At 48.6% G+C, this 18,927-nt stretch overlaps 1 protein-coding gene across 1 annotated transcript in view; it reads right to left on the bottom strand.

Annotated features, from left to right (window-relative positions):
- DNAH9 (dynein axonemal heavy chain 9) overlaps positions 1-18,927 on the bottom strand; it is a 1,435,662-nt gene that overhangs the window by 471,252 nt on the left and 945,483 nt on the right. The window contains exon 57 of the mRNA XM_086930591.1: positions 11,669-11,809. Within this exon, the coding sequence (XP_086786717.1) occupies positions 11,669-11,809 (141 nt within the window). The remainder of the gene's footprint in view (positions 1-11,668; positions 11,810-18,927) is intronic.

Genomic DNA, 18,927 nt, shown 5'->3' with positions numbered 1-18,927 from the left:
GGGTAAGCACGGCGAGCTTTAAACCTGATTATAAGTGTTAGGACTGAGCGGGGGCAGAGGGGGTAAGCACAGAGAGCTTTGAACCGGAAGATAAGTGTTAGGACAGAGCGAGGGAAGAGGGGGTAAGCAAGCAAGCTTTGAGCCTGATGAGAAGTGTTAGGACAGAGAGGAGGGAAAGGGGGTAAGCACGGCGAGCTGTGAACCTGATAATAAGCGTTATGGTAGAGCGGAGGGCAGGGGGGTAAGCACGGTGAGCTTTGAACCTGATGATAAGTATTAGGACAGAGCGGGGGCAGGGGTGTAAGCACGGCAAGCTTTAAAACTGATGAAAAGTGTTAGGAGAGATCGTGGGCTGGGGGGTAAGCACAGCGAGCTTTAAACCTGATGATAAGTGTTAAGACAGAACGGGGCAGGGGGGTAAGCACGGCGAGCTTTAAACCTGATGATAAGTGGTAGGACAGAGCGGGGGCAGGGGGGTAAGCACAGCAAGATTATTACCTGATGATCAGTGTTAGGACAGAGCGGGGGCAGGGGGTTAAGCACCACAAGCTTTGAACCTGACAATCAGTTTTAGGACAGAGCGGAGTGTAGGAGGGTAAGCACGGTGAGCTTTGAACCTGATGATCAGTTTTAAGACAAAGCGAGGGCAGATGGGGTAAGCACGGCGAGCTTTAAACCTGATTATAAGTGTTAGGACTGAGCGGGGGCAGAGGGGGTAAGCACAGAGAGCTTTGAACCGGATGATAAGTGTTAGGACAGAGCGAGGGAAGAGGGGGTAAGCATGCAAGCTTTGAGCCTGATGAGAAGTGTTAGGACAGAGAGGAGGGAAAGGGGGTAAGCACGGCGAGCTGTGAACCTGATAATAAGCGGTATGACAGAGCGGAGGGCAGGGGGGTAAGCACGGTGAGCTTTGAACCTGATGATAAGTATTAGGACAGAGCGGGGGCAGGGGTGTAAGCACGGCAAGCTTTAAAACTGATGAAAAGTGTTAGGAGAGATCGTGGGCTGGGGGGTAAGCACAGCGAGCTTTAAACCTGATGATAAGTGTTAAGACAGAACGGGGCAGGGGGATAAGCACGGCGAGCTTTAAACCTGATGATAAGTGGTAGGACAGAGCGGGGGCAGGGGAGGTAAGCACAGCAAGATTATTACCTGATGATCAGTGTTAGGACAGAGCGGGGGCAGGGGGTTAAGCACCACAAGCTTTGAACCTGACAATCAGTTTTAGGACAGAGCGGAGTGTAGGAGGGTAAGCACGGTGAGCTTTGAACCTGATGATCAGTTTTAAGACAAAGCGAGGGCAGATGGGGTAAGCACGGCGAGCTTTAAACCTGATTATAAGTGTTAGGACTGAGCGGGGGCAGAGGGGGTAAGCACAGAGAGCTTTGAACCGGATGATAAGTGTTAGGACAGAACGAGGGCAAAGAGGGTAAGCACGCAAGCTTTGAGCCTGATGAGAAGTGTTAGGACAGAGAGGAGGGAAAGGGGGTTAGCACGGCGAGCTTTGAATCGGATGATAAGTGTTAGGACAGAGCGGGGGCAGGGGGTGAGCAGGTCAAGCTTTGAACCTAAGGATAAGTGTTAGGACAGAGCAGGGGCAGGGGGGTGAGCAGGTCGAGCTTTGAACCTGATGATAAGTGTTAGGACAGAGTGGGGGGAAGGGGGTAAGCAAGACAAGCTTTGAACCTGTTGATAAGTGTTAGGACAGAGCGGGGGCAAGCACAGCCCGCTTTGAACGTGATGATGTGTTAGGACAGAGCGGGGGCAGGGGAAAATCACAGCAAGTTTTGAACCTGATGATAAGTGTTAGAAAAGTGTGGGGGCAGGAGTATAAGCACAACAAGCTTTGTACCTGATGATGAGTGATAGAACAGAGCGTGGCAGGGAGATAATCACAGTGAGCTTTGAACCTGATGATAAGTGTTAGGAAAGAGCGGGGCAGGGGGGGCAAGCAGGGCGAGCTTTGAACATGATGATAAGTGTTAGGACAGAGCGGTGGCAGGGGGTAAGCACAGTGACCTTTTAACCTGATGATAAGTGTTAGGACAGAGCGAGAGCAGAGAGGGTAAGCACGACGAGCTTTGAACCTGATGATCAGAGTTAGGACAGAAGGGGGGCAGGAGGGTAAGCACGGTGAGCTTTGAACCTGATGATCAGTTTTAGGACAGAGCCGGGGGCAGGGGGTAAGCACGGCGAGCTTTGAACCTGATGATAAGTGTTATGACAGAGCGGGGCAGGAGTGTAAGCACCGCAAGATTTGAACCTGATGAAAAGTGTTAGGACAGAGCGGGGGGCAGGTGGGTAAGCATGGCGAGCTTTGATCCTGATGATAAGTGTTAAGACAGAGCGGGGGCAGGGGGGTAACATTGGGGAGCTTTGAACCTGATGATAAGTGTTAGGACAGAGCGGGGGTAGGGGGGTAAGCATAGCGAGCTTTGTACCTGATGATCAGTGTTAGGACAGAGCGGAGGGCAGGAGGGTAAGCATGGCGAGCTATGAACCTGATGATCAGTTTTAAGACAGAGCGAGGGCAGAGGGGGTAAGCAAGGCGAGCTTTGAACCTGATTATAAGTGTTAGGACAGAGCGGGGGAAGGGGGTGAGCACGTCGAGCTTTGAACTTGATGATAAGTTTTAGGACAGAGTGGGGGACAGGGGGTAAGGACGACGAGCTTTGAACCTGATGATACGTGTTAGGACACAGCGGGGGGGACAATAACGGCCCGCTTTGAACCTGATGATGAGTGTTAAGACAGAGCGGGGGCATAGGGGTAAGCACGGCGAGCTTTGAACCTGATGATAAGAGTTAGGACAGAGCGGGGGAAGGGGGTAAGCAAGGCGAGTTTTGAACCTGATGATAAGTGTTAGGACAGAGCGGGGCAGGGGGAAAATCAGAGCGAGCTTTGAACCTGATGATAAGTGTTAGGAAAGTGCGGGGCAGGGGTATAAGCACAACGAGCTTTGCACCTGATGATAAGTGTTAGAACAGAGCGGGGCAGGGGGATAATCACAGCGATCTTTGACCCTGATGATAAGTGTTAGGACAGAGCGGGGGCAGAGGGGGTAAGCACGGCGAGCTTTGAACCTGATGATGAGCGTTAGGACAGAGTGAGTGCAGAGGGGGTAAGCACAGCAAGCTTTGAACCTGATGATACGTGGTAGGACAGAGGAGGCGCAGAGGGGGTAAGCCTGGCGAGCTTTGAACGGATGTGAAGTGTTAAGACAGAGCGTGGGCAGAGGGGGTAAGCACAGTGAGCTTTGAACCTGATGATCAGAGTTAGGACAAAGTGTGGGGCAGGAGGGTAAATACAGTGAACTTTGAACCGGATGATCAGTTTTAGGACAGAGCCGGGGGCAGAGGGGTAAGCACTACGAGCTTTGAACCTGATGATACGTGTTATGACAGAGCGGGGGCAGGGGGGTAGGCACGGCGAGCTGGGAACCTGATGATAAGTATTATGACAGAACAGGGGCAGGAGTGTAAGCAAGGCGAGCTTTAAACCTGATGAAAAGTTTTAGGAAAGAGCGGGGCCAGGGGGGTAAGCACAGCGAGATTTGATCCTGATGCTGTGTTAGGACAGAGCAGGGGCAGGGGGGTAATCATGGCCAGCTTTTAACCTGATGATAAGTGTTAGGACAGAGCAGAGGGCAGGAGGGTAAGCACGGCGAGCTTTGAACCTGATGATCAGTTTTCAGACAGAGCGAGGGCAGAGGGGGTAAGCAAGGCGAGCTATGAACCTGATTATAAGTGTTAGGACAGAGCGAGGGCAGAGGGGGCAAGCACGCGAGCTTTGAACCTGATGATAAGTGTTAAGACAGAGCGGGAGCAGAGGGGGTAAGCGCGGTGAGCTTTGAATCGGATGATAAGTGTTATGACAGAGCGGGGCAGGAGGGTAAGCACGTCGAGCTTTGAACCTAATGATCAGTGTTAGGACAGAGCGGGGGTAGGGGGATAAGCATGGCGAGCTTTGAACCAGATGATCAGTGTTAGGATAGAGCGGGATGCAGGGGGGGTAAGCACAGCGAGCATTGAACCGGATGATAAGTGTTAGGACAGAGCGAGGGCAGAGGGGGAAGCACATCGAGCTTTGAACCTGATGATAATTTTTAAAACAGAGCGGGGGGCAGGAGGGTAAGCACGGCGAGCTTTGAACCTGATGGTCAGTGTTAGAACAGAGCGGGGCAGGGGGATAATCACAGCGATCTTTGACCCTGATGATAAGTGTTAGGACAGAGCGGGGGCAGAGGGGGTAAGCACGGCGAGCTTTGAACCTGATGATGAGCGTTAGGACAGAGTGAGTGCAGAGGGGGTAAGCACAGCAAGCTTTGAACCTGATGATACGTGGTAGGACAGAGGAGGCGCAGAGGGGGTAAGCCTGGCGAGCTTTGAACGGATGTGAAGTGTTAAGACAGAGCGTGGGCAGAGGGGGTAAGCACAGTGAGCTTTGAACCTGATGATCAGAGTTAGGACAAAGTGTGGGGCAGGAGGGTAAATACAGTGAACTTTGAACCGGATGATCAGTTTTAGGACAGAGCCGGGGGCAGAGGGGTAAGCACTACGAGCTTTGAACCTGATGATACGTGTTATGACAGAGCGGGGGCAGGGGGGTAGGCACGGCGAGCTGGGAACCTGATGATAAGTATTATGACAGAACAGGGGCAGGAGTGTAAGCAAGGCGAGCTTTAAACCTGATGAAAAGTTTTAGGAAAGAGCGGGGCCAGGGGGGTAAGCACAGCGAGATTTGATCCTGATGCTGTGTTAGGACAGAGCAGGGGCAGGGGGGTAATCATGGCCAGCTTTTAACCTGATGATAAGTGTTAGGACAGAGCAGAGGGCAGGAGGGTAAGCACGGCGAGCTTTGAACCTGATGATCAGTTTTCAGACAGAGCGAGGGCAGAGGGGGTAAGCAAGGCGAGCTATGAACCTGATTATAAGTGTTAGGACAGAGCGAGGGCAGAGGGGGCAAGCACGCGAGCTTTGAACCTGATGATAAGTGTTAAGACAGAGCGGGAGCAGAGGGGGTAAGCGCGGTGAGCTTTGAATCGGATGATAAGTGTTATGACAGAGCGGGGCAGGAGGGTAAGCACGTCGAGCTTTGAACCTAATGATCAGTGTTAGGACAGAGCGGGGGTAGGGGGATAAGCATGGCGAGCTTTGAACCAGATGATCAGTGTTAGGATAGAGCGGGATGCAGGGGGGGTAAGCACAGCGAGCATTGAACCGGATGATAAGTGTTAGGACAGAGCGAGGGCAGAGGGGGAAGCACATCGAGCTTTGAACCTGATGATAATTTTTAAAACAGAGCGGAGGGCAGGAGGGTAAGCACGGCGAGCTTTGAACCTGATGGTCAGTGTTAGGACAGAGCGAGGGGCATGTGGATAAGCACGGCCAGCTTTGAACCTGATGATCAGTGTTAAGACAGAGCAGGGGGCAGGGGGGTAAGCACGGCAAGCTATGAACCTGATGATCAGTGTTAGGACAGAGCGGGGGCAGGGAGGTAATCACAGCAAGCTTTGAACCTGATGATAAGTGTTAGGACAGAGCGAGGGGCAGGGGGGATAGCACGGCGAGCTTTGAACCTGATGATAAGTGTTAGGACAGAGCGAGGAGCAGGGGGGGTTAGCACAGCGAGCTTTGAACCTGATGATAAGTGTTAGGACAGAGCGGGGCAGGGGGGTAAGCACAGTGAGCTTTGAACCTGATGATCAGTGTTAGGACAGAGTGGGGGCAGGGGGGTAAGCACGGCGAGCTTTGAACCTGATGACAAGTGTTAGGACAGAGCGGGTGGCAGGGGGTAAGCACGGTTAGATTTGAACCTGATGATAGTTTTAGGACAGAGCGGGGGCAGGGGGCAAGCTATGAACCTGATGATAAGTGTTAGGACAGAGCGGGGGCAGGGGAGTAAGCAGGGCAATCTTTGAACCTGATGATCAGTGTAAGGACAGAGCGGGGGCAAGGGGGTAAGCACAGCGAGCTTTGAACCTGATTATAAGTGTTCGGACTGAGTGGGGGCAGAGGGAGTAAGCACAGCGAGCTTTGAACCGGATGATATGTGTTAGGACAGAGCGGGGTGCAGGGGGGTAAGCCAGGCGAGCTTTGAACCTGATGATCAGTGTTAGGACAGAGTGGGGGCAGGGGGTGAGCATGTCGAGCTTTGAACCCGATGGTAAGTTTTAGGACAGAGTGGGGGCCAGGGGGTAAGGACGAGCTTTGAACCTGATGATATGTGTTAGGACAGAGCTGTGGGGCAATCATGGCCCGCTTTGTACCTGATGATGAGTGTTAAGACAGAGCGGGGACTTAGGGGTAAGCACGGCGAGCTTTGAACCTGATGATAAGCGTTAGGACAGAGCGGGGGAGGGGGTAAGCAAGACGAGCTTTGAACCTGATTATAAGTGTAAGGACAGAGCGAGGGCAGAGGGGGTAAGCACGCGAGCTTTGAACCTGATGATAAGTGTTAGGACAGAGCGGGAGCAGAGGGGGTAAGCACGGTGAGCTTTGAATCGGATGATAAGTGTTATGACAGAGCGGGGCAGGAGGGTAAGCACATCGAGCTTTGAACCTGATGATCAGTGTTAGGACAGAGCGGGGGTAGGGGGATAAGCATGGCGAGCTTTGAACCAGATGATCAGTGTTAGGAAAGTATTGAGTTTCAATGGGGTATACCATAAGAACTCTCTGACCTGGGTCAGTAAAGGTAGATACAATAGCAATGGTCAGAGTCTATCGATTCACTGTAACATCAAATGTAGTACAAGCATTTAGTCAGGTGTGGAGCAAAAAATGCTACATCCAAAGTGTGCTTATATTTTTATTCATTATTTTAGGACATTGTTGATTAGGTACCCAATTTCAATCAATGAGTACCAAGGTTTATGGAATATCAATATATTCAAACATAGAAGATACGTCATTGTTAGACGGACCGGGAGGGTCGGCCGAGGACAAGGGGAGAGGTCTCCAGGGAGAACCCCTCCAGCGATCGTGGGGGAGAGCCATCGACACTTCTTTCTCCCATTGACCTGCCAAGTGGTCCGTTCACCTCCTGGGTGGATGGTGGTGCCGGGATGTCGGGGCCTGGCCAGGCCCAGGGTTAGGGTCGATCTGAGGCCACGCGGCCTCGTGGTGCAGTGTCCAAGATGGCGGCCGGGCCGGGCGAGGCCCGGTAGTGGTTCGGCCCCATGATACAGAGATGTCCGGGGGCAGGAGCCCCGTATGAGACGGGGTGCGGGGTACTTCTGTGGGTAACACCTGGAGGGCCGGGGCTCGGGCCCTGTCATGCTGGGAGGGAGCGAGCCCTTTCTGTGGCCTGTCCAACAGTCATTCAATTACTTCAATGAATCACACAAATGCCTGAGGGCACAGCTCTCATATAAATTGCAATAGTATGGAGCTTCATATGGAGAAAACAACACAAATAATATCAAATACTAGCATTTCAATGCGCTCACACCTGACTAAATGCTTGTACTACATTTGATGTTACAGTGAATCGATAGACTCTGACCATTGCTATTGTATCTACCAGTGTTAGGAAAGAGCGGAAGGCAGGGGGGTAAGCACAGCGAGCTTTGAACCGGATGATAAGTGTTAGGACAGAGCGAGGGCAGAGGGGGTAAGCACATCGAGCTTTGAACCTGATGATAAGTGTTAGGACAGAGCGGGAGTAGGGGGATAAGCATGGCGAGCTTTGAACCAGATGATCAGTGTTAGGACTGAGCGGGGGCAGAGGGAGTAAGCACAGCGAGCTTTGAACCGGATGATAAGTGTTAGGACAGAGCGGGGTGCAGGGGGGAAAGCCAGGCGAGCTTTGAACCTGATGATCAGTGTTAGGACAGAGCGGGGGCAGGGGGTGAGCATGTCGAGCTTTGAACCCGATGGTAAGTTTTAGGACAGAGTGGGGGCCAGGGGGTAGGGACGACAAGCTTTGAACCTGATGATACGTGTTAGGACAGAGCTGTGGGGCAATCACGGCCCGCTTTGAACCTGATGATGAGTGTTAAGACAGAGCGGGGACTTAGGGGTAAGCACGGCGAGCTTTGAACCTGATGATAAGCGTTAGGACAGAGCGGGGGAGGGGGTAAGCATGGCAAGCTTTGAACCTGATATGTGTGCAGGGGGTAAGCACGGCGAGCTTTGAACCGGATTATAATTGTTAGGACAGAGCGGGGGCATTAGGATAAGCACAGTGAGCTTTGAACCTCATGATAAGTGTTAGGACAAAGTGGGAGGCAAGGGGGTAAGTATGGTAATCTTTGAACCTGATGATAAGTGTTAGGACAGAGCGGTAGGCAAGCACAGTGAACTTTAAATCTGATAATGAGTGTGAGGACAGAGCGGAGGCATAGGGGTGAGCAGGGTGAGCTTTAAACCTGAAGATAAGTGTAAGGACAGAGCGGGAGCAGGGGGTAAGCACGACAAGCTTTGAACCTGATGATAAGTGATAGGACAGAGCGGGTGCAAGCACAGTGAGCTTTGAACCTGATAATCAGTGTTAGGAAAGAGCAGGGGTAAGGGGGTAAGCACGGCAAGTTTTGACACTGATGATTAGTGTTAGGACAGAGTGGGAGGCAGGGGGTAAGCACGGCGAGCTTTGAACCTGATGACCATTTTTAGGACAGAGATGGGGGCAGAGGGTAGGCACGGCGAGCTTTGAACCTGATGATAAGTTTTAGGACAGAGCGGGGGCAGGAAGGTAAGCACGGCGAGCTTTGAACAGGATGATAAGTGTTATGACAGAGCTGGGGCAAGCACAAGGAGCTTTGAACCTGATGATGAGTGTTAGGACAGAGCGGGGGCATAGGTGTAAGCAGAGCAAGCTTTGAACCTGATAATAATTGTTAGGACAGAGTGGGGGCAGGGGGATAAGCACAACGAGCTTTGAACCTCATGATCAGTGTTAGGACAGAGCTTGGGGCAGGGGGGTAAGCACGGCGAGCTTTGAACCTGATAATAAGTGTTAGGACAGAGCGAGGGCAGAGGGGGTAAGCACGGCGTGCTTTGAACCCGATGATAAGTGGTAGGACAGAGTGGGAACAGGGGGGGTAAGCACGGCGAGCTTTAAACCGGATGATAAGTGTTATGACAGAGTGGGGGCAGAGGGATTAAGCACTACTTATTAACCCTTTCCTTGCTGCCGTCGGCCATTGGGTGAGTAGAGATTGTCTCACGCTCACACACACATACAGTGCCTCACACACAGTAGTGAGTAGTAGAGAGTAGTAGAGAGTGAGTATTAGAGAGTAGTAGAGTGAGTAGTAGAGTGAGTAGAGAGTGAATAGTAGAGAGTGTGACAGTCTCACACACAGTGTCTCACACACACAGTGTCTCAAACACACACAGTGTCTCAGTGCCAGTTGGCAAGGCCCTTGTTCCAGGTTGTGTCAACCCACTGCATTAGGGGGCAAGATGATGTGCATCAGTGGGAGTGGTGGTACTAGAACCCACCCCCTCTGCAAGAGGGGTAGAGCTGTTATGCAATGTCACAAAGTAATTCCAACAGCTAATGTATATTTGTAAATTGGTGCATAGTTTTAAATAGTGTGTGTGTTTAATAAATGTACTCTTACTTTTATAAAGCAAAGTACAGACTGCACAATCAATAATTGAGTGTTATTTCTGCACACCTGTAATGGTGATTACTAGCCCACACCACCTCCCTTGAGTAAGCCTTACACTGCTCTGCAACGCTACCCTCTGAGAGTCGGGTGCTACACTAGGGTGTTTGGTTCCCAGTGAAGGACAAATGTGACATGATATTTGTGCAGGCCTCACAGATACTGCCTAGTTTTCCAACACCCACAAAAAGGCCTTTCACAACCAGACATCTTGTGCCACCTTGTAGACTAGACCTAAAAAAGAATGAGATACAGGAGCTGAGAAGGAGGCTTTCCCCTATTGGTGGTTTTGGTTTTCTTAACACGCATTCTCCAGAGCATTGAGAAAATAATTTCTTTAAACCTGTATAGCTACAGCACTCAAAATTGGAATACTGTATGTGTGACCTATGATGAGAAGCCATTGTTAACATAAGATATATTTGGTCACTAAGAAGTACGCAAAAAAAAAAGTCAAGAAACATGAATTGTAAACACTACATTTATGCAGGGAAATGTGCTTCGGCAACTAAAATCGTTTGGCCCGTGCTTGAAGAACACATGCAGGTAGACTATGACTCTTCTTCAAAAAGATTGGAAAAGCAATGCAGGTCACAGCAAACAACAGTCAAACCTTGCCTGGCTAGAAGCAGCATCATCTCATAGAGCAAAGGTCTGGTAACCTGACACTGATCAACGTGGAACCAGAGCGGTATTCAAATAAAATGAAAATAAATCAAGAATTTAGGGACAGCTGTACTAAAGAATTTTGTGATTGTGCACTCTGCAATTTACATAATCACTGGGTTTGTTACCGCAAAATCCCTATTTGGAAAGGTAGAAAGGAGTTGTCCTTAAAATGTACAAATGAGTCAATGTTTATTCACTGCAATTCTGGTCGCAAACCACTGAACAGGTACAAACTCCTTAAAAAGAGGTGATATGTGATTTTCATAGGGAACACTGTCTAACCCCCAATATTTTTTACAAATGTAAACTTTTTTTTTTTTTTAATGCAACACTGGTTACATCAAGGAACATGGGCTGCTTCTACGGCTGCTTCTACAAAAAAAGTTCCATTTGGAATCGAAAACATAGGGCTGGTGGTCTGCTTCTCCTTGAAGGCCATCATTCCTGTGTGTAGCCAATCAGAGGGCTTCGCAAATAGAGACCTGTCTAATATGTTTTCTCTTATTTATTTATTTATTTAGCTTTCAGAGCTAAACATTATTTTTAAATGATCAGTATGCGTGTGTCATTGGAGAACCTGATCATGGAGGAGTCTGTTTTGCATTAGAATAAGTTCTTTCAAACTTTGAACATGATTACATCAGTTCCACCAGTACGGATCGAGCACACACTCCAATTTGAAATTTGTGCATGTAATTACGGGCCACTTGGAACGAGGCCTTTAGTGTTTTAAAACACCACTAATATTTCGGAGGGACATAAATATCCTGCATGCAGAATTAGCATTTCAGTTTATGCTAGCTTTTTAGGCAGCGGTGTCATTATCGGTAACCAAGATTAAATATGTATTGCCAGTAACGTTCCAAGCGTGACCGCATGATGCAGTGTTACCAAGCACAGCGACTGAACCTCATATCAGAAGGTGCTACGGGTGAATGGGGCCATGATTTTAGGTGTTCTGAAAGGGGAACAGAGTAAGATTTACAGGGGAAGTGTCCCTGAACACACCTCATGCACGCTCTCTTTGGAATCAGATGTACACAGTGAAATGCATGTCGTTGAAAGACCGGACATGATGCCATCTCGCAGTAAGACACTCGTTGCAAACAGAATGCCTTTAAGGCCTTTGAGTGTTTGTTGTCATAAGGGACCAATTCCTTGGAAAGTTTATGAAGCTATGAATTAGAATTACTTACCGATTCCTCTTGAAAATAAGCGTCTCAATGAAAGGCAGTTTAGATCTGCTTCTCACTCGAAATTAAAACTAAACCAAGAAACCAATAAATGTCCTTTTAAAGCTTTTCAATGCTTATTGAAGTAATGCATCTGTTTAATAGTGCACTGGGGACTTATTCACCACTGAGTGCCTTGGAGCAGACCTACCTTCAAGGAGAACTGGTACATCGGGTGTATTTTATTGAGGTCGTTCATTATGAAGTACAATAAGGAGGCTCTGGCGGCAGCCGGGCGGTAGTGCTCTCTCGCCTCGTTGATCTTCGCTTCAGTCACTTTGGCTTCCAGCACCTTAGGGGAGAAAAGGTTTACATATTTTATTTGAGAAGGTACAGAGTATGCAAGATATGGATCAAAATCGCTGTGTATTTAAATATCCCTACAGAGTCGATTGAAGCTTTTGGGAGAGTGTAATTATTAATTAATGGTGATATTCTCACACAAAGTGCTAGAAATGGAATATCAGTCCAGAAATATGAACTCAGTTTTTATGAACAGTAATTGCTTGGGTTTCATCCAGCAGAAATCATGGATACCCCTTCAAGCAAGAGGTCTACCCGGACATCACATATCTTGTAAACGTGACACATTCCCTAAAAGCCACTGTCCATGTAGATCGCATGAATTACAGAATCAAATATCAAAATGTCCTGCAAACCCACATAACGTTCCCTGACAAAGTCGGTATTTCTCCATGCAAGCGTCTTCCCATCATCCAAAAATACAAACCTGATCCTATTCCTCCTCATTAAACAAGCCTTGAGCATGACGGCTTTGCTATCTCATCCAATCAATCCCCGTTCCTTGCTGTGGAAATTCCTTAACACAGGTGACACAGTCCAACTCCAAGAACATCACCACCAGCATCAAAAAAACCAACCCTACAACCAATCAGTCTAGTACTTACTTCAGGAGTAGTAGTGAGGCAATGGGTTGGGTATTACTGCCCAAAACAACTGTACTACCTTTTGGCAGCTTTGAACACAGCCATTCATCAAACCCTCACCGCAGTCAAGGACATCGAATAACTCATACTAAAAAGGCTCACCGTCTTGCCCTGTGATGAATAGTAATTAGCGGAAATGAACTCATCTGGATACCCACTCCTAGTCACCTTTAGTCAAACCCAGTGCTGCTCAACTTCTGCACTGAGACTCTATAAGCACTGGTTACTCAACAAGGAATCCTCCTCTGCTAATATGGTAACAACACAAAATAATAGATCCGAGTTTCACAGGACAACAACATCCAGCATCCTCGACACAGCCTCCACAACGTATCCAAACCTGGATATTTTTGATAGAGGCAGAGGTAATGCTGTACTCAGCTGGCCTCCCTGATATCACACTGGTGCCACTGAAAGTGGTCATGGTGAAACTCATTCAATCACTGGAAATATCAATACAACAACTATACCATAAAACAGCTCCTTTTTAAAAAAAAAAATGTATTTCCAGGAAGCAGTAATTTACAGTCTATTCTTAAAAACACACACAAATCCGAAGAAAAACGAGAAAAATAGAGCGTAATGCAATCATTCAGAAGGACATAATAACCAAATACATTACATAATTTAGATATGCTATAAAAAATATGTAAGAAAAGGTAATGAAATACATAAATGAAGACCCAGGCTACCCGACCGAATGTTCAACAATGCTATATCAACTACTGTTCCATCAGGGGCCCCCAGACTAGCCGACCCCTTTCCTTCCCTCTCCTACGCTTACATTTATACAATGCCATCTCTAAATTGAACACATGAAAGAGTCTGGCATACCACTCCTGATATGTCAGAGGGTCTTCATCCTTCCACTTGGAAGCAATCATTATACTAAAGATGGCTGTTGCCATAAAGCAAGGATAAACTTGGGTCAATTCTAGTTGTAGACTGTCGTCAAAGCCAAAGAGCACAAGGTTGAAGTTAATTGGACTGACCGACCCAAGTTTTGACATAGAAACATTTCAATCCCCCCCTTCAATGCATCTAGTTTACAGCAATCGGAAAACATGTGAACCATGTCGGCCGGGCCCTGTCCACACCTAGGGCACTTATTATTATCCCTTTTCCCCCACGCCCACAGTTTAGCCGGCGTAAAATAGAGTCTAAATACCGTTTTAAAGATTTGGGCTTTAAGGTTAGCCGATAAGAATACTTTTTAAGACAGTTCTAACGATCTGCACAGATCTACATCCTGATTATCCAATTTGACCGCCCACCCACTTTCTACTTTAGCTATGTCATCAGGATTGGCCTCCATCAACATTGCATACAGATCCTTAACTCGGTGCTGTCTTTTAGTTAGGCAGTCTAAAAGCGGAATACGAGCAAGGTAAATTGGCTGTGAGACCACAGATTTGCAACGGAGAAGATAGAAAAATTTAGAGAACATTGTCATCTTTATGACATTGGCTCTTCCAATAATGGATAGATGTAAATTATCCATTCTCTTCAAATCTCCCCCCATTTTTTTAAAAAGAGGGGCCGAATTTCTATCCCAGATTGTCCCAACATCTGCTGCAATAGTCATCCCTAGATACGTGGCAGCCTCCGTCCTCCAAGGATCCGGACATTGCATGGTCCTGGCACAAACAATTTGTGTTTTATCAGTATTTAGGCTATAACCTGACTGCCTTCCAAATTCTGAGGCCAGCATTTAAATCCTGCCTATTGCGCCTAGTGGGTTGGGGGTGACAACCGCAATGTTGTCGGCATAGGCTAGCACCTTGGTATTGTAGCCCGAACCACTATCGGTTTGATTGCCTGGTCATTCAGCATAGCTCCAATTAAGGGGTCTTTATAGAGCGCAAAGAGGATAGGGGAGCAGGGACAGCCCTGCCTCGCACCAGGAGTGATCTTAACCCTACCCGACTCCCTCGCCATTAGCTGTATTTTTGCGTACGCTTGAACATACATTGCTTGAATGGCAGTTCATATTCGAGGGCCAAAGCCATTAGATCTTACGTTTTGCCACAAGTATGCCCATTCTACTTGATCAAGCGCTTTTTGCGCATCCAACAGTATCAAAGACATCTGTTCACCTGTGGCTTCGGCTATATCAAATAATGATATTACCCTTCGGACATGGTCTGTTGTTCCTCTGCCCGGAATGAAGCCATGTTGGCATGGGCTCACTAGGGAAGCAATTATCTTTGAAAGTCTGAGCGCAATACTCTTAGTGTATATTTTCTCATCAGTATTCATTAATGATATTGGTCTATATGAGGCAGGACCCTCAGCATCCTTTCCCTTCTTCAAAAATATCACTATATTGGTCGCCTGCCATGATTGGAGCAGGATCCCCTTCTTTTGTACAGCTAGAAATAAGTCCAGCAGAAGAGGGGCCGGTTCTATCTGTAAGGCTTTATATATCTCCATCGGAATTCCATCCGGACCCGACACCTTGCCTGAAGCCATCAAGTGCAATGCCTCAGGGACCTCCTTCCAAGAGATGTCTTCTTCTAACTCCGAGATCTGAGGTGGAAAATTCCCCGTTACTGCACGTGTTATCATTGGTCCAGAATCCCTAGAGCCATACAGATCTTGGTAAAAATCTATGATTCATTTTAATATGTCTGGGAGATCTGTAGCTATCTTGCCATCCTTACATCTTAACTTTAAGATGTTATTTGCTGTTGCCCTTTGTTTTAGTCGGATTGCCAAATGTTTCCCCATCATCTCGCCATACTCATAGTTATCCCACATGCCAGTTTGGAACCTTTCCGACACTTTTTGTTGAAAATTCCATCAATTTTAGCCTTGATCCTAATTACTTTTAACTCTAAGTGTGTTTGCAGCTCCGTCTGTTTTTGAAATATGGCTGTCATATGCTTTTCCTCATAGTTACTCAGCTCCTCCGTGAGTGCATATATTTCATCCCTCTTTTTTTTTCTATAAAATCCACCAAAGCTTATTTTTTTCCCCTGAGTCCTGATTTAAATGTGTCCCAAACGTTTTCTCTTGATGTGCTGAACCTATTTATATGAACCTATTTATGTAAAAAACCTGCCAGGTCCAACCCCTAACCTAGTAAATATCTTTGCATAACCCGGGGCCTCAATATCCAACACCAGAGGGTTATGATCTGACAGGACCTTAGGTAATCTCCTAACGTGTGCTCCCTCAATAAAAGAGGCTCAAGCAAAACAATAATGGAGCCTAACGTACTTCCCATGCGGACATGAAAAATAAGTGAACTCTGGGTTCCCTGCTTTTTTACATGACCACATATCCACCAACCCATGGCTGGCCGAGAGTGCCTTTAATGCTTTAAAAACTTGGGGCTTCCTCCCCTTGTACCTTCCCCTAGCTGAACCACATGCGTCGAGATGGATATTGAAAATAGCTCCGATGCCTTTACATTCGGAGCTGTGTCCTGCTTAGGACGTGGAGCGTGGCGTAATAGGCAATTTGGACAAACTAACCAGACTGTGTTGCAAGAAAACTCCCTTTCTCCTGTGGTGTCCTAAACACCTGCTCTGACTCCCTTTGCCGACTTATAATTGAGAAGAATTTTAAAGAGCGCACAAATGCAGGCCTACATTGTTAATGCTTCAAGAATGTGGAATGACCTACTTAGGAAACTCCAGCTATCGCCTTCTACTTTAGTCTTCATAAAATATGTGAAATACCTCCAACCATGATAAGGAGAGTAGGGCAGAGGCGAATCATGCCAGGGCAAAGGGGTGGTAAAAGGGGGTCTAGCATGGAGGCGATGATGCAGGCCATGATGCGGGAAATGGCTCAAATTAGCGAAAGATTGGGTAAGGTTGAAGAGGCCCGCATAAATGATAGACTTGTTGACCCCCCGGGCCCATCAGGGAGGCCAGTACGGGAGAGAACGGCTCCTTTGCCAAGGGGTGATTTTGTTATCCCACCTAAGAAATCCAGGGCAAAGAAGCCCAGGCACAGTTCCCCAACCCCGGTGCCTTTACAACCAGTTCCCACTGTACCAGTACCCACGATACCAGCTCCAGTGGCACTACTGCCAGCGATCCCAGCACCAATGGCACCGGTGCACCCTGCTGCTCCAGCTGCTCCTGCAGCACCTATTCCCCCTCCACCTGGGGGACTGGCACCGGTCCCGGGTGGGCCATCGCCACCGGCCCCATTGCCTAATATGCCTGGACCCACAGATGTTCCTTCTGGGGTCCCAGATGTGCCGGCGGGCAGTCCGGACCCAGTCCCTGTTGAGTTGGAGTCTCAGATAGCAGCATTATTGCCTTGGCTTCGTAAAGGGGGTGTGTGTCTTCCCTCAGCCGACCATGCGGCTGAAGCAGTTAAATTGGTAGAAAAAATTAAGGCTGCAACAGCGGCTGGTAGTGTTGCGGTGCCCTTATCTTCTTCACTTACAGGTTCCAGTTCAGCCCAGCCAAGTGGAGATAGTGTCCCACCAACACAGGCGCCCGTGAATGGTAAGGAGGTGGCGCTGCCCCTTTTGGGGGACGGCGTTGTGCCATCCAGGAGTGAAAACTTAGGGCAACATGTGTCTCAGGCAGTGAAGGAAATGATTTGGGCGGGGAAGTATGTATACATTTATTCCTTGTTGTTGGACAATAGGGAGATGGAACAGGCTAAGTTAATGAAGGAATGGATGCATCCAAGTGAATGGAGGGCTCAATGCTCCAGATTCAAGGTAGAGGAAACATTGAAGAATTGGATCAGGGCCTTTGCTGTCCTTTCTGCGATCACGGCCGAACGGCCCCCAAATGTCCAGGCCGCTATGTCTTGCTACATGAGTAGGATTGTGAGGTGGAGCGATCAGTATACCGGCGATGCCTGGAAGGAGTATGATATTAATTTCAGGAAGGCCAAAGAGTTTAATACATCTCTAGCATGGGACACGGTGGATTCCATGTCATGGCACCAGCAGTTCTCAGGGGACACGGCCCCTACACAGTCTACAAGCGCTCCCAGGGTGTTCTCCGCCAGGCCCCAACAGCCCTTTCGGTTATACCAGGGGAATGAGGTCCCCGGGAAGAATAAGGGGGGGGGTGTCTGAGAGGAAAGGGGTGTGTTGGGACTTTAACAAGCGCTCCTGCTCAAGGCCCCAAGGTACCTGTAGATTTAGGCATGCGTGTTCAATCTGTGGTCACCCATCCCATCCCGAGACAACGTGTAGGAACAAGCAAGGTAATCACGGTCACAGGGGTAGAGGGAAGCATGAGTAATTCAGTCCAGCTGGCCCCTCCAACGCCAATAGACGTTTTTGCAATGATCCCCTGGTTGAATAGATACCCTGATCGCACAGCGGCCACTCTATTGCAGGAAGATTTTTCTCAAGGTTTTAGGATCCCAGCAATGGGTTACACTGGTAGCCCACACTGCAAGAATCAGCTTTCAGTAACACAGAACCCAGAGGTGGTGGCCGCTAAGATTTCCAAAGAGTTGTCCCTAGGCAGGATAGCAGGCCCCTTCCAAGAGGTGCCGGTTCCCAATTTTGTGTGCTCTCCGTTGGGGGTAGTACCCAAGAAGGAAAGGGGCCAATTTAGACTGATCCACAACCTCTCTGCCCCAAGGGGGACATCCTTGAACGATGCAATTGATGAGGGGATCTGTAGTGTCAAGTATGCCTCATTTGATCAGGCGGTTGATTTACTACGTGCTCTGGGTACAGGTGCATTAATGGCAAAATCTGACATAGAATCTGCTTTCCGCCTTCTTCCGGTACATCCCCTGGATCACCACCTCTTAGGTTTCACTTTTGATGGCAAGTTTTACATGGACAAATGTATGCCGATGGGCTGTTCCATACCATGTGCATACTTTGAGACATTTAGCTCATTCCTAGAATGGGCTATGAGACAGGTTACTGGCCACCAACAGGTCATGCATTACTTGGATGACTTCCTTTTCTTGGGGGCGGCGGACTCTCAGGAGTGTGCTTGGGTATTGCAGGAATTTTGCGTGCTCATGCGTGCTTTTGGGGTCCCGCTGGCACCAGGGAAGACGGTTGGACCAGCCACCTGCCTGGAATTCCTGGGCATTGAAATTGACTCAGTGGAGGGATGCTTCAGGTTACCCAGGGACAAGGTGTCGAAGTTTAAGGCAGCTCTGCGCCAATGCCTAGGTAAAAACAAGGTTTCATTGCAGCAGCTGCAGGAAGTAGTGGGGCAGTTGAACTTTGCTCTACGGGTCATCCCTATGGCCCGCCCGTTCTCATGCTCCATTGCTCAGGCGATGAAGGGGTTGCGGGAGAAGCACCACCGCACTAGGCTGTCATCTGAGGTGCGCCAGGACATGCATATCTGGATGGCATTCCTGGGGGGCTTTAATGGCAGGGTAGTGTGGTCAGCTCCCCCTGCTACATCAGCAGAGTTAGGCCTGTGGACTGATGCGGCTGGGAGTGTGGGCTTCGGTGCCATCCTTGGGAACAAATGGGTCGCCCAGCGGTGGCCGGAAGAATGGA

The sequence above is a fragment of the Lissotriton vulgaris genome, chromosome 7 (genome assembly GCF_964263255.1).
Source record: "Lissotriton vulgaris chromosome 7, aLisVul1.2, whole genome shotgun sequence".
NCBI lineage: Eukaryota > Metazoa > Chordata > Amphibia > Caudata > Salamandridae > Lissotriton > Lissotriton vulgaris.
The sequence above is the reverse complement of the archived record's forward strand: the minus strand, read 5'-3'. Positions and strand labels throughout refer to the sequence as shown.